Raw genomic sequence first — 12,855 nt, forward strand, 5'->3', positions numbered from 1 at the left:
AGTTAATGTTGATTTAAATATTTTCTGACTCTTTGAATCTTAGCTGGATTTTTAGTGCTTCATGAGAAGGAGCTTCCTAAGATAACTAAATCCATAGCATAGCAAAATTGAGTCAGGATGAATTATTGGGACCAGCTGTGGGCTCAGAGCATAGAGTGTAAAATGATCTTTAGAGAGAAGAGTCTTTAAAAAACAAAGAAGCCTTAGGTGTCTTCGTGGTTAGGAGAGTTATAATGAAATATTTTTCTGAGGTCCCAAAGAATAACGTAGAATATTATTGTTTGATAGTAATCACTGGTGGATTTGAGTAGAATTTTCTTAATATGTTTTATTTACTATATATGTTTGGAAATTACTGTTTCTTCTATTTACTAATGTGATTTGAAGATTTATATTACATGTGACCAAGAAGGAATGTATTGCAGTATTTCCTATGGGAACAAGCTGATTCAAGGCTATAGCATTGGTTGTATACTTTAATAGGCTTAAAAGTCTATAGGTGTTTATTCCCTTGTTTTTTTTCTCCTTCTAGTATTGTCCTTTTATTGTCTTTCTGTTACCCACTCACCAGGTTTCAGCCAACAAGAATCTGATACCTGGAACTGATGCTTCAGTCAGAAACGTTATTGAAAGCAAAGAAAATCAGCATTCTACCTCATTTTAGCCAGATTTTCTGAGTGCTAATAATAATTGCCTTGCTCTATCAAAGGGAATAGCAAAGTCTTAAAAAATCTAAGCACTTAGTTAAAATCTAGTAGCCCTGGCCCAAGTACTGAATTGAGTGTTAGCCCCTCTATGTTCCATTTATTTCGAACTTTTCGTTAGTCATGATGAATCTAAGAAAAAATAATATTTTAAAAGTTTTAATCTTTATTCTGTTGGATAGAAAATATACACATTCAGAAAATATACACATTCAGTAACTATTTACTGGTTACTAGTTTTGTATATGGTGCTACATTAGGTGCTGGAATGAAAATAAACTACATAAAGTTTGCATGTTGTTCTTAAGCAGTTTATACAGTCTCACTGAGGAGAAAAATTACACACCTAAGGAATTTTTTAAAAATTAGAAGACAACAAATAGTTTGGTGATTGTAATTGATTTGTTTGGATAGACTGTAGGGAGGGAGAGATTTAATAATTCTATCTTGATTGCTGGCTTATATCAGTTTAGGTCAGCATTATTAATTTACCAATACTTATTGTGTATTTCACAGCGTGTAATTAAAAATTATGCTTTCTGGCATCAGAAAGCGTCTGTACTCCAGTTAGATAAGACTTGTTGAGTGACTAGGTGCACTAAGTCTGTCTGAACCAAAGTGTTCTGGGAGGGAAGACTTCATGGAGTAGGTTGAAGGTGGTTCTTGAATGATGAGTAGGCTTAGATGTACCCAGGGGAAGAGGGATAACATTTCAGATAGGAGTAACAACGATAAGTTTGAGGGACCTAGAGAAACTAGCCCAGGGAGTTTAGATGTGAAATGAGAGGCATTAAGAAGCTAATTAAGATTCTTGATACGTGAAATGACACATTAAAAAATACATTGCAGGAAGATAAATCTGACTCATGTGTGCAAGATGAATAGGAATGAAGAGAGATAGGGTAGGACACCTAATTTGAGGCTTCCCTAGTTATTCAAGTGTGTGTTGGTGACAGTATGGATTAATATGATAAAAGTACAATAAATGTAAAAATATTCCTGACCCAGGGATCAAACCTGAGTCTCCTGCACTGCAGGTAGATTCTTTACCGTCTTAGCCACCAAGAAAGCCAGTAATATGATAAAAGGACATTAAACATTAAAAGAAATCATTTAATGATTATTAGAGGTCATAGAAATTGATTGCCTTTTTAAGTGAACAGAAACCTTTTAACAGTCGGAACAGCACAATGGACCTAACTAATGAATTCTCTACTAGATGACAAATGATAGGGACTTGTGAACATGAACTTAGGTAGTATAACCTACCTCTCTTGTTTCTGTGATGTATTTTGCTGCCCTGTAAGTGTGCATGTATTTGACATTATAAATGTGTAACCAATAAATATAAATTACCAACTGCAAATTTTTTCTTGCTAAGTAACAGCTAACGATGTTACCTACCCCTGAGTCAAAAGTACATTCTGAAAAAGGCAAGAAAATGAGAAATTTTTTTTTTTCTAAATTGAGTTTCAGACATCAGAGAAGTCATGCTTAGTTTAGAAGTTATATCTTTTTGACTGTCACATTTGGTTTAGAACTCTGTCCTTGGTTTAAAGCCATGTCCTTCTGACTGAAATAATTCAGTTCAAAAAAATACATAAACAATTTTTTCAAGTAGTTGGTAGATAAGAGAGTGATATGGGTAGGTATTTTCACAGTTGGATTCTGGGTCCACTCAAGTCTACAGTCCTTGCAGCATCTCCTGCCTAGTAGGTAATTATCACTCTTTCTCTGGAGAGGAGTCCTGCTTTTGGACCCTTGTCTTATTGGAGAGTAGAAATTGGGGTGGTGTAGATATATTTACTGAACCTAAAAGTGAGTAATGTCAGTAAAGTGGATGTGTGTGTGTGTGTGTGTAGAACTGGACAGAGTATGCCTTAAATAACTTTTAGCTGTCAGCATTAGCTGATAGTTGCTATGTCAAATACATATCTAGTATTAATTATATCTTCATATTTTTTCAAGAAAAGCTGAAAGTCTGGATTTTTATGTGTTGGCAACTTATTCAAATAAAACACTTTGTGGTCCGATTAAATCATGTCCAGTTTGATACCTGTCAGTGTGTCTAACGTAAACAATATCTAGTTACTATCAAAGACATGGGTTTAGCAGTACTAAAGACTCTTTAACTGCCAGTCTCTTCTAGCTTTCTATTTCCCTGAGCAGGATATGCAGACTTTATTATTTGTAATCCACAGTCAGCTCCATGGCTTAATGAAATACTTTAGGGTTTGTCATAACCTGCTCCTGAGTATTGCACTTGTTTTCAGATAGTTCTTGACAAGGCACATTCCAAAATTAGTGTCAACGGTGGTTTTTAATTGGATAGTTCTAGTTTGTCTTTGGCAATGACAAACTAAAATGTTTTTGAAATGGAAATGAATAACATTTTCCTCAAGGAAAGTTTTAAAATACGGAAGGAACTGTTCAGTAAGTTTTCTGCCTGTCCAAATATTGGAGACACAATAAAACGTTACTCACACTTTGCTTTTAACTAGTTGTTTCACTTGGGGGATCTCTCTTTGAAAATTGTATTGCATTAAAAAAAAAATCAGATGTATCTTCCAGAGCTTTTTATGGGTGCAGAATATGATTTTAGGGTAGCTTTGTGAGTGAAGTTAAATGAGAAAGCATTTTGTTCATTGTAAAGCTCTATATGTAAGGCATATTATGTCTTTGAAATGATACTGCTTTCCACTATATCCTGAAAATAAACGTTTTAATCAGCAGCATTTTTTCATATTTTTACTAATCTTATCCTTTGTCAGTATATAGTGAGTACCTTGTTTGGAATGGTATTGGCCTAAGAGGTAGGATTTTTTGTTGTTAATGTTGTTAGCTTGAAGTTTAGTTGTAAGGCATCAAGACTATATTTTGGAGATGCCATTTCAAATACCATTCTATTTATGGAGTTCTTGATACTCTCTGTAGTGTGTTTTGTTTTTAAATATTTGAGATGAGTTATTTCTGATCCATGCTTTTATTTTCTCCAAGTTTAAATGTATGTTTGACTTCAAAATGAGTATCAATGAGTAGGATTTTTTAAATGTTTTCTATAGCTAAAATGTTTTAAAATGGCATCAATGAGTTGATATTAAGTGCTTTTGTTTGGAGTCCTTTTATTTTTGTGAAATTTTTATTGAGTAGCTACATGATATTTATAACTAGGTTTGTTTAATTTTTGAAAAAACAAAGGATGCTGTGTCATGTTAAAAAGCCTAATGTCATTAGTCAAATGAGGAATGTTCTAATTTGTGCACTTCTCTCCTTTTACAATAGGATTGGATTCAGCATCAAAATACATCTACTCATATTGAGAGTTGCCGACAGTTACGTCAACAGTAAGAACAATTTTTTTCATTCTTATAGGTAGCGAATGTACAGAATAGTTAAATGTTTTAGGTATGATTGTTTGATACCTTTGATACCTTTGATACCTTTGTGGTACTTTGGAGAAAAATATTTTTAGAAAGCTATTGCCTATTTGAAATACTAATTTTATACAAATATATTTAAACTTTTTCTAAAAGGAGAGAATTAAATACGATCCTTTTTTCTGACTCCTTCCCAGTAGGTAAATTTAATATAATTGGTTCATTCCTGCCGCCTTACCTTCCTTGGAATGGTTTATCTGTTTCAGAACACATAGCCTTCCCTTCTCCTATACTTCCCTCTCCTTCTTCCCACCCTTTCCTCAAAGGATAACTAACTGAAAACCACTCAAACCAAACACTAGTATTTAATTTCAGGTCTAAATCTCTCTTGGTTTAGAACCTATTTTCAGAAAAAAACCCTTAAGTAGGAGATGAACAAGCTAGATATGGTGCTTCCTAACCATTGGTTCTTCAGTTCTTTCACCTTTTCCTTCTTTAAGACAGGGTACCTATGAAGGTAAAAAGTGTGATTTTCTCTTATATCGTCTGGAGTTACATAAAATTGTGTTCCCCTAGCATCGTTAAACATGCTGATTGAGTTGTGTGTCAAATTCCTGGTCATTATACTGATGATAGTAACATGTTCTTGAGCAAATGAATTTGTGACAGCTGTTTTGGTTTTTCGCGTTGTTCTTTATGAAAAATGTCACCAAAAATTTTTTGAGATTATTCACGACTCTCCTAATCATACATGATAAACCTTACTCAGACTAGTTTTTTAAAGTAAGGAAATTTATTAGCTCATTTAACTAGGAAGCTTGAGTGTTTCTAGTTTCAGGAACAGCTGGATTAGGTGCTCAAAGAAAAATCAAAGTATCAGTAATACTTCATTTCCTGTCTGTTCCTTTCTGCTTTGTCCTCATGAGGACACTTCTCCTCAAAGCAAAGTGACCCCCTTAGTTCCAGACTTAAGTGATCTGAATATCTAACATTCCTGGAGTTAAAAAAAAATAAATAAAAGCACTTCTTTTCTCATAAATTCTGCGGAAGTTTTTGGTTTGAGTCTTTTGTACCACTGTGGGTTAGTTGTCCATCTCTAAAGCAATTACAATGGTTGTAGGAATAGGGTACTATAACTCGGTTGATGTCATGTGCCTACTCCTGATATAGAGTGTGATATAAGGCCTACCTGAATCATATAGACTGAGAATAGAGATAGAGTTGCTTACGTGTATAGATCTGTGCACAAAGACATTGGTTGTCATATGAAGATAATTTGTTACTTGTATTGGACCTTACTGCCACTATAAATGGAAAATCTCTCCTAAAGTCACAAATTTTCCCACAGAAACCCAGTGGGATGTCTCATTTTTATGAAGCTAGGGGATTTAGATGGGAGGGAATTAGTTGCTGTAGGTAGGCATTAAATGCTAGTTACAGGAGTCTAGCTACATGCACTGCCATTAATTTTCTACGCCAAATGGCATTTATGCCTACTGAAAGCTTTTGGGTAGATAAGCCTTTTTTTCTTTTCTTTTTTTTTTAATAAATTTATTTATTTTAGTTGAGTGCTAATTACTTTACAATATTGTAGTGGTTTTTGACATACATTGACATGAATCAGCCATGGGTTTACATGTGTTCCCCATCCTGAACCCCCCTCCCACCTCCCTCCCCATCCCATCCCTCTGGGTCATCCCATTGCCCCAGCCCTGAGCATTTGTCTCGTGCATCGAACCTGGAATGGTGTTCTGTTTCACATATGATAATATACATGTTTCAATGCTATTCTCTCAGAACGTCCCACCCTCACCTTCTCCCTTAGATTCCATAAGACTGTTCTATGCATCTGTGTCTCTTATTCTGTCTCGCATATAGGGTTATCGTTACCATCTTTCAAATTCCATATATATGCATTAGTATACTGTATTGGTGTTTTTCTTTCTGGCTTACTTCACTCTGTATAATAGGTTCCAGTTTCATCCATCTCAGTAGAACTGATTCATATGTATTCTTTTTAATGGCTGAGTAATATTCCATTGCGTATATGTGCCACAGCTTCCTTTTCATGTACAGAGGACCCTGATTTTAAAGCATGTACTTTCCGTGCCTGCTACTTTGTTGCTCTGTTTTACATTTTTACCTTTTTCAGGTATTCTTGAATAATTTCTTCATGGCTTTCTCTCTACTGCTCAAAAATTAACAAATGCATTAGATTTGATTAGGTGCTTTGGATCTTTCCAAGATAAAACATATGCTATTTCATTCTTTTTTTATAAGCTGCATTGTGCTTCTGTACTTAAATCTATTTAGTCATTCCTTTACTGATGTATGTGTGAGTGCTCAGTTGTGTCTGACTCTTTATGACCTCAGGAACTGTAGCCTGCCAGGCTTCTCTGGCCATGGTGTTCTCCAGGCAAGAATACTGGAGTGGGTTGCCATTTCTTCCTCCAGGGGATCTTTGCAACCCAGGGATCCAACCTGTGTCTCCTGCAACTCCTGCATTGGCAGGCGGATTTTTTTTTTTTTTTTTTTTTCACTACCAAGCCACCTAGGAAGCTCCTACTGATACATATTTAGGTTCCAGTTTCTTTTCTTAAGGTTTATTATCTCTTCTCTCTTTTCGTCTTATTGCATCTTTCTGGATTATGACACAGAAGTAAAATTGATTAACTTGAGAAAAGATAGTGTGTTAGCTTTAGTATTAAAAATAATAAGTAACATAATAAAGAGCTATATGCTTGTGTGTTGGGCATTCTTCTAAGTGCTTTACACAGTGTCTGTAATCTTCAAAGCAACTCGGTGAGATCATATTTCAACCCTGTGAAATAATATTTCATAATATTAACTGAAATATTATGTGAGAGATACATGTAATGATTGTTTGTGATTTTGCCAGTGAGAGGCAGCTTCCCAGCTGTCACACAGCAAATAATTGGCACGACTATTATCTAACTCATGGCTCTTTGTTAAAACTTTTTTCCCCTCAGCACTTTATTCTGAAAAGTTTCTAAGGTGCAACAAATTTGAAGGGATAATAAATATAGTCTTCCTCTTTATTAACCAATTGTTAACATTTGATGTGTCTATTTTATTATACTTTATATGCACATTTTTAATATTAGTTACAGTTTTTAAAAACTAGTTGAAAACACATTGCTGACATTGTAACACTTCACTCCTTAATTCAACATCTACCTCTTAAGAAAAAGGAAAAATTTTTTAAAAACTTTTATTTTATATTGAGGTGTAGCTGATTAATGAACAATGTTATGATAGTTTCAGGTGAACAGGGAAGGAACTCAGCCATATGTATACATGCCATTCTCCTCCAAGCCCCCCCTCCATAAGAATAAGGAAATGTTTCTACAGTGGTTATCTGTTATAACTACAGTATAACACAATGATTAACAATGATTTCATAATGCCTTCTAATACACAGACCAAATTCAAATTTTCCCATTTTTTCCAAAATGCCCTTTATAACTATCCTTGCCTATCCCACTCCCCACACTTTTTTTGAGGATATTTTCACAATGGTTGACTTTTGAAATGTCTTGTCTTGTAGACTATTCCACATTCTGCACCTTTCTGGTTTTTTTTCCTCTCCATTAAATTCAAGTTGAACATTTTTGTCACAAAAACTTTATAGGTAATATATATACTTATGTATCACATTGGGGTATAGATGATATCGTTTACTTAGGTCCTTGTTCTTAGCCATTATATTATATTGTCATGTATTATGCTTCTGAAACATTTTTAAAAACTGGTTAGGTAACACACAGGCAGCAGATATAAGAACATGTATTCTAGTAGTTAACCTAGATCTAAAACATCATTTCACATCTGAAATATTATTACCCCCTCTTGAATTGGAAAGCTCTGGGAATTTAATAACTTCTCTGTGTTGGCAACGAGCTGTATTTCCAGGATGGCACATAAAGGAAAATTAAGGCTTACTTGTATTAAGTAACTGACTTTCAAATTGTTGTACTCAGTCATGTCCGACTCTTTGTGGCCCCATGAACTGTAGCCTGCCAGGCTTCTTTGTCCATGGGATTATCCTGGCAAGAGTACTGGAGTGGGTTGCTATTTCCTTCTCCAGCAAAATGCAGTACTTGGGTGTAATCTCAAAAACAACAAAATGATCTTGGTTTGTTTCCAAGGCAAATCATTCAACATCAGGGTAATCCAAGTCTTGCCCCAAACACTGATGCAGAAGAAGCTGAAGTTGACCTGTTCTTTGAAGACTTACAATATCTTCTAGAACTAATACCAAAAAAAGGGATGTCCTTTTCATCATAGGGGATTGGAATGCAAAAGTAGGAAGTCAGGAGATACCAAAATAACAGGCAAGTTTGGCTTTGGATTACAAAATGAAGTAGGGCAGAGGCTAACAGAGTTTTGTCAAGTAGAATGCACTGTTCATAGCAAATACCCTTTCCAGCAACCCAAGAGATGACTGTACACGTGGATATCACCAGATGGTCAATACCAAAATCAGATTGATTATGTTCTTTGCACCCAAAGATGGAGAGGCTCTATACAGTCAGCAAAAAACAAGACCTGGAGATGACTGTGGCTCAGGTCATAAGCTCTTTATTGCAAAATTCAGACTTAAATTGAAGAAAGTAGGGAAAACCACTAGGCCATCTAGGTATGACCTAAATTAGGTGTCATATGATTATACAGTAGAAGTGACAAATATATTCAAGGGATTAGTTCTGGTAGACATAGTGCCTGAAGAACTATGGACAGAAGTTTGTAACATTATTCAAATGGCAGTGACCACAACCATCCCAAAGAAAAAGAAATGCAAGGAGGCTTAGTGGTTGTCTGAGGAAGCTTTACAAATAGCTAGGGAAAGAAGAGAAGTGAAAGGCAAGGGGAAATGGGAAAGATACCCAACTGAATGCAGAGTTCCAGAGAATAGCAAGGAAAGATAAGGCCTTCTTAAATGAACAATGCAAAGAAATAGAAGAAATCCATAGAAAGGGAAAGACTAGAGATCTCTTCAAGAAAATTTGACATATCAAGGGAACATTTCATGTTCATGGAAAGATGGGCACGATAAAGGACAGAAATGGTAAGGACCTAACAGAAGCAGAAGAGATGAAGAAGAGGTGGCAAGAATACACAGAAAAACTATACAGAAAAGATCTTGATGACCTGAATAACCATGATGGTACGGTCACTCACCTATAGCCAGACATCCTGCAGTGTGAAGTTAAGTGGGCCTTAGGTAACATTACTACCAGTAAAGTTAGTGGAGGTGATGGAATTCCAGCTGAGTTACATAAAATCCTAAAAGAAGATGATGTTAAAGTTATAATCTCTTATACGTAAATATATACATATATATATATATACACACACAGTGGAGGTAACAAATAGGTTAGAGAGATTAGATCTGGTAGAGTACCTGAAGATCTATGGATGGAGGTTTGTAACACTGTACAGGAAACAGCAACCAAAACCATCTCAGAGAAAAATTGTAGTAGTAGATGAAAAAAATTGTTCATATTTGACAGTTGTTGATGCTAAGTGATAGATACACTGGATTGAAGTTAAGTTTTTTGCCTTCTCAATTTGTCACATTGTGATAGTTATAAGATGCTCCAGCCTTCGTGTCTGTTCTCAAAGCAGGAAGGATGGTGCAGAAATTTTCTCAGAAGTCTGCCAGTGGTTTTGCACCTATATGTCATTGGTTTGAACCTATCACTGGCTGTCTTCTAAAGAGACTGGGAAAGCAAATTTAGCTTTTTTTAGCCTTTGTTATGGAGGCAGACCTGGAAAAAGGCAGTTGAGAATTGTGTGTTTGTTTGTTTTTGACTGTGCTAGGTCTTTGTTGTGGCACCCAGGCCTCTCTGGTTATGGTACATAGACTCTCTATTTGGCACATGGTGAGAATTGCTTTTGAGTTAACCTGCCAACAATATCCGAGACAAATGTCAACGAATAAAAACTGCTTTACCTTTAGTTAGTTTGTGACCTCACTTTATTTTCTTGTCAGGTGGCTTGCTGCCTGCATTTCTTTACGTAGCTCTCCTCTTGGCTACTGAAATAGTATTTTTGTACATCAGCAATTTAATAATCATCATTTCCCATTAACATGTAGAGTCTGGATTCTCTGAAATAGTTAAGATGAAGATGTCTTTTTCTTGGACTTCTATGGTGTTACTTTTCCTCCTACTTTTTCTTTCTGCGATTATCCCTTAATTTCTTTCATTGGGGTATCTTTGCTTTACTCTTAAGTGTTAGTGTGCATAAGATTCTGTCCTCAACCCTCTTTTTTCCCAGTAAGTCCATTCTCTGTTTGTCTCATTAACTCTTAGTGCTGTAGTTGATGCCTGATTTCTAAATATCTCAACACTCATCTTTTTCTCTAATCCAGACATTTATTTCCAGTTGTTTTGCAAACATTCCTATGTTCCCTTCACTTCAGAAATGTTTATTGTTCTCCATTGCCTTTTACTTAGGTTCAGCCTCCTTAGCATGACTTCAGGGACCTTCATAATTTGCCTCTGAGCTGTCTTGCCAGGTTTTCTGCCTCATAATTCCTTTTTGTCATGTCCATGCTGCGGCCACACTGGTTCCTAGAATAGAACACTTTTGCCTCTAATCCTCCTTTTATATATTGCCACTGTGTGAAACCTAACCTGATCCATGCCTCTTGATAGCCCTGTTTAAAGGGCTACCTGAAAAGCAACCTTTTCTTTGAATTGCCCCCTGAGATCCTCTCTGAGGAACACCTGGTACAATATAAGGGGCAGCATTCATGTCTCATTCTGTAGAATGGTGTCCTCTAGAGTTCTGCAGAGTGAGTGAACTGTCTTTAATGCCTATCTAAGCTGGTGTTTTATAGCTCTTCTATACCTCTCAACAGTTTTATGTGTACTTCCTGTTTACCTAAATAAATGTCAAGGCGTTTGAAGTATGGAGAATGTGTTTCTTTTTCCTGAGTTGCCTAAAACTTATTATTTATTGAACTAGACACTCAAAATATTTTACTTTGAAGAAAATAGTCATATTTTAATATACTAATAAATCACTTAACTTTTTAAAATCTTTTAAATTTTTTTAAAATTAAAAAAAGTTTTTTTCAATTTTTAAAAATTTTTATTTATTTTTTTTGCTGCACCACACAGCTTGTGGGATCTTAGTTCCCCAGCTAGAGATTGAACCTGTGCCCTTGTGAAAGCTTGGAGTCCTAACCACTGGACTGCCAGGGAATTCCCTTAACTTTTGTTTTGAACAGTATTCTCTATATATTGCAGGGAAAGATTGAGCCTTATAATCTTAACTGTTCATTAATATTGTTTATTCTCAAAATAGGTATCCTGATTGGAATCCTGAGATCCTCCCATCAAGAAGGTAGTTATTTTTTTTAATAGTGGTATTATTGAAATTTGATTTTCCTTTAAAAGTATACACGTACTCTTTTTTTTTTTTTTTTTTAAGGCACTGTTTTGAATAGAATCTCGTTTTTACCATTTTTATTTTTAAACAGTAGGAAAATGCAACCATCTCTAGGAATCTTTAGTTACCCCAGTTTACCTGTAATAGCTCCCATCTGTGAACTTTTCTTTTTTAGTCTTTTCTGAAAATACTTTATACTTTTATTCTTATTTATGTTTGTGGGGTCTTAGATTATAAATGGCTTGAAGGCTGAGAATGGGGTTTCCCTATTCGGTGTGTACAAATACAAGTATAGGAGTCAAATATTTGTGGAAGGCATAATCTTTGTGGGAAAATTGTTGAGAAACATTTGTTATTTCTTAAATTCTTTATATAACTTATTACTTTCAAAATATAATTGGATATAATAGTGATATAGGAAAAATGCAAGAAATTGGTGGTATTTATTTGTGAGTAAACAAAACAGGAATGTAAGCAATTAGAGAGGTGATCATCTGCTTTGATTGATCCTTATTCATTTACAAAACTGAACTGCATCATAACAAGCAGGTTTTTGCTTTACATAATACATGGTATTAGAGTTTGGCATTGTTAATATTAATAGCTTGATTTTAAGAAGGTAAATCTGTCATTGATATAAATTTAAATTTATATGAAATTGATTAATCTTGTGGTTTTTTTCTTGCATTTTGTAGAAATGAAGGCAATAGAAAAGAAAATGAAACTCCAAGAAGACGATCTCATTCCCCTAGTCCGAGGCATTCTAGGAGATCAAGCTCAAGTCACAGATTTCGTCGATCTCGAAGCCCCGTACGTTGTATGTATAGACCAAGAAGCCGAAGTCCAAGAATTTGCCATCGTTTTATTCCTAGATACAGATCCAGATCCCGTTCACCATATCGAATGAGAAATCCGTTTAGAGGTAGTCCAAAATTCTTTCGATCAGTTAGCCCTGAAAGGACATCAAGGAGATCAGAGAGATCATCAGGTACATATATGTTTGTGAATAATAAGTACTTATTTTGACTAAACCATTTCAGTTTTTTTTGTTCATTTGATTTTTTTTTATTTCTGTATTTGCATTAAGCTTGAAATGGTGACTTACTTACTCATCTCAAGATTTTTTTAAATGTTGACATTTTGAGATATTTGGCTCAGCTCTTTTTGAAACTTCTAAGGTTTTTAAGAAATTAAGTGTAATTTATTAAATTTTAGAATTTCTGTATGAAATCTGACTCACATTACCACCTGTTTCATTCTTCTTCCCTTTATTATGTATCACAAGAAATGTGGGAGAGTGTATCTACACACCCAACATCAAACTTAAAAAACCAGGAATATACGGATATCTT

General features: G+C 34.9%; 1 protein-coding gene across 21 annotated transcripts in view; it reads left to right on the forward strand.

The window, feature by feature from the left end:
• The window catches only part of ZNF638 (zinc finger protein 638), a 144,985-nt gene that overhangs the window by 66,168 nt on the left and 65,962 nt on the right, over positions 1-12,855 (forward strand). For 13 of the 21 annotated variants that reach the window (XR_014082153.1, XM_081590369.1, XM_081590370.1 and 10 more), the window contains 3 exons: positions 3,987-4,048; positions 11,420-11,458; positions 12,199-12,491. Coding sequence is in view for 20 of the 21 variants with exons in the window: in XM_081590369.1 (XP_081446495.1) it covers positions 3,987-4,048; positions 11,420-11,458; positions 12,199-12,491 (394 nt within the window). In the remaining variant the exon portion in view is untranslated. The remainder of the gene's footprint in view (positions 1-3,986; positions 4,049-11,419; positions 11,459-12,198; positions 12,492-12,855) is intronic. The other 8 variants (XM_081590372.1, XM_081590373.1, XM_081590389.1 and 5 more) reach the window with 1 other exon arrangement.

This window comes from Giraffa tippelskirchi, chromosome 4 (assembly GCF_054371585.1).
Source record: "Giraffa tippelskirchi isolate mGirTip1 chromosome 4, T2T-mGirTip1v1.2.pri, whole genome shotgun sequence".
Lineage (NCBI taxonomy): Eukaryota > Metazoa > Chordata > Mammalia > Artiodactyla > Giraffidae > Giraffa > Giraffa tippelskirchi.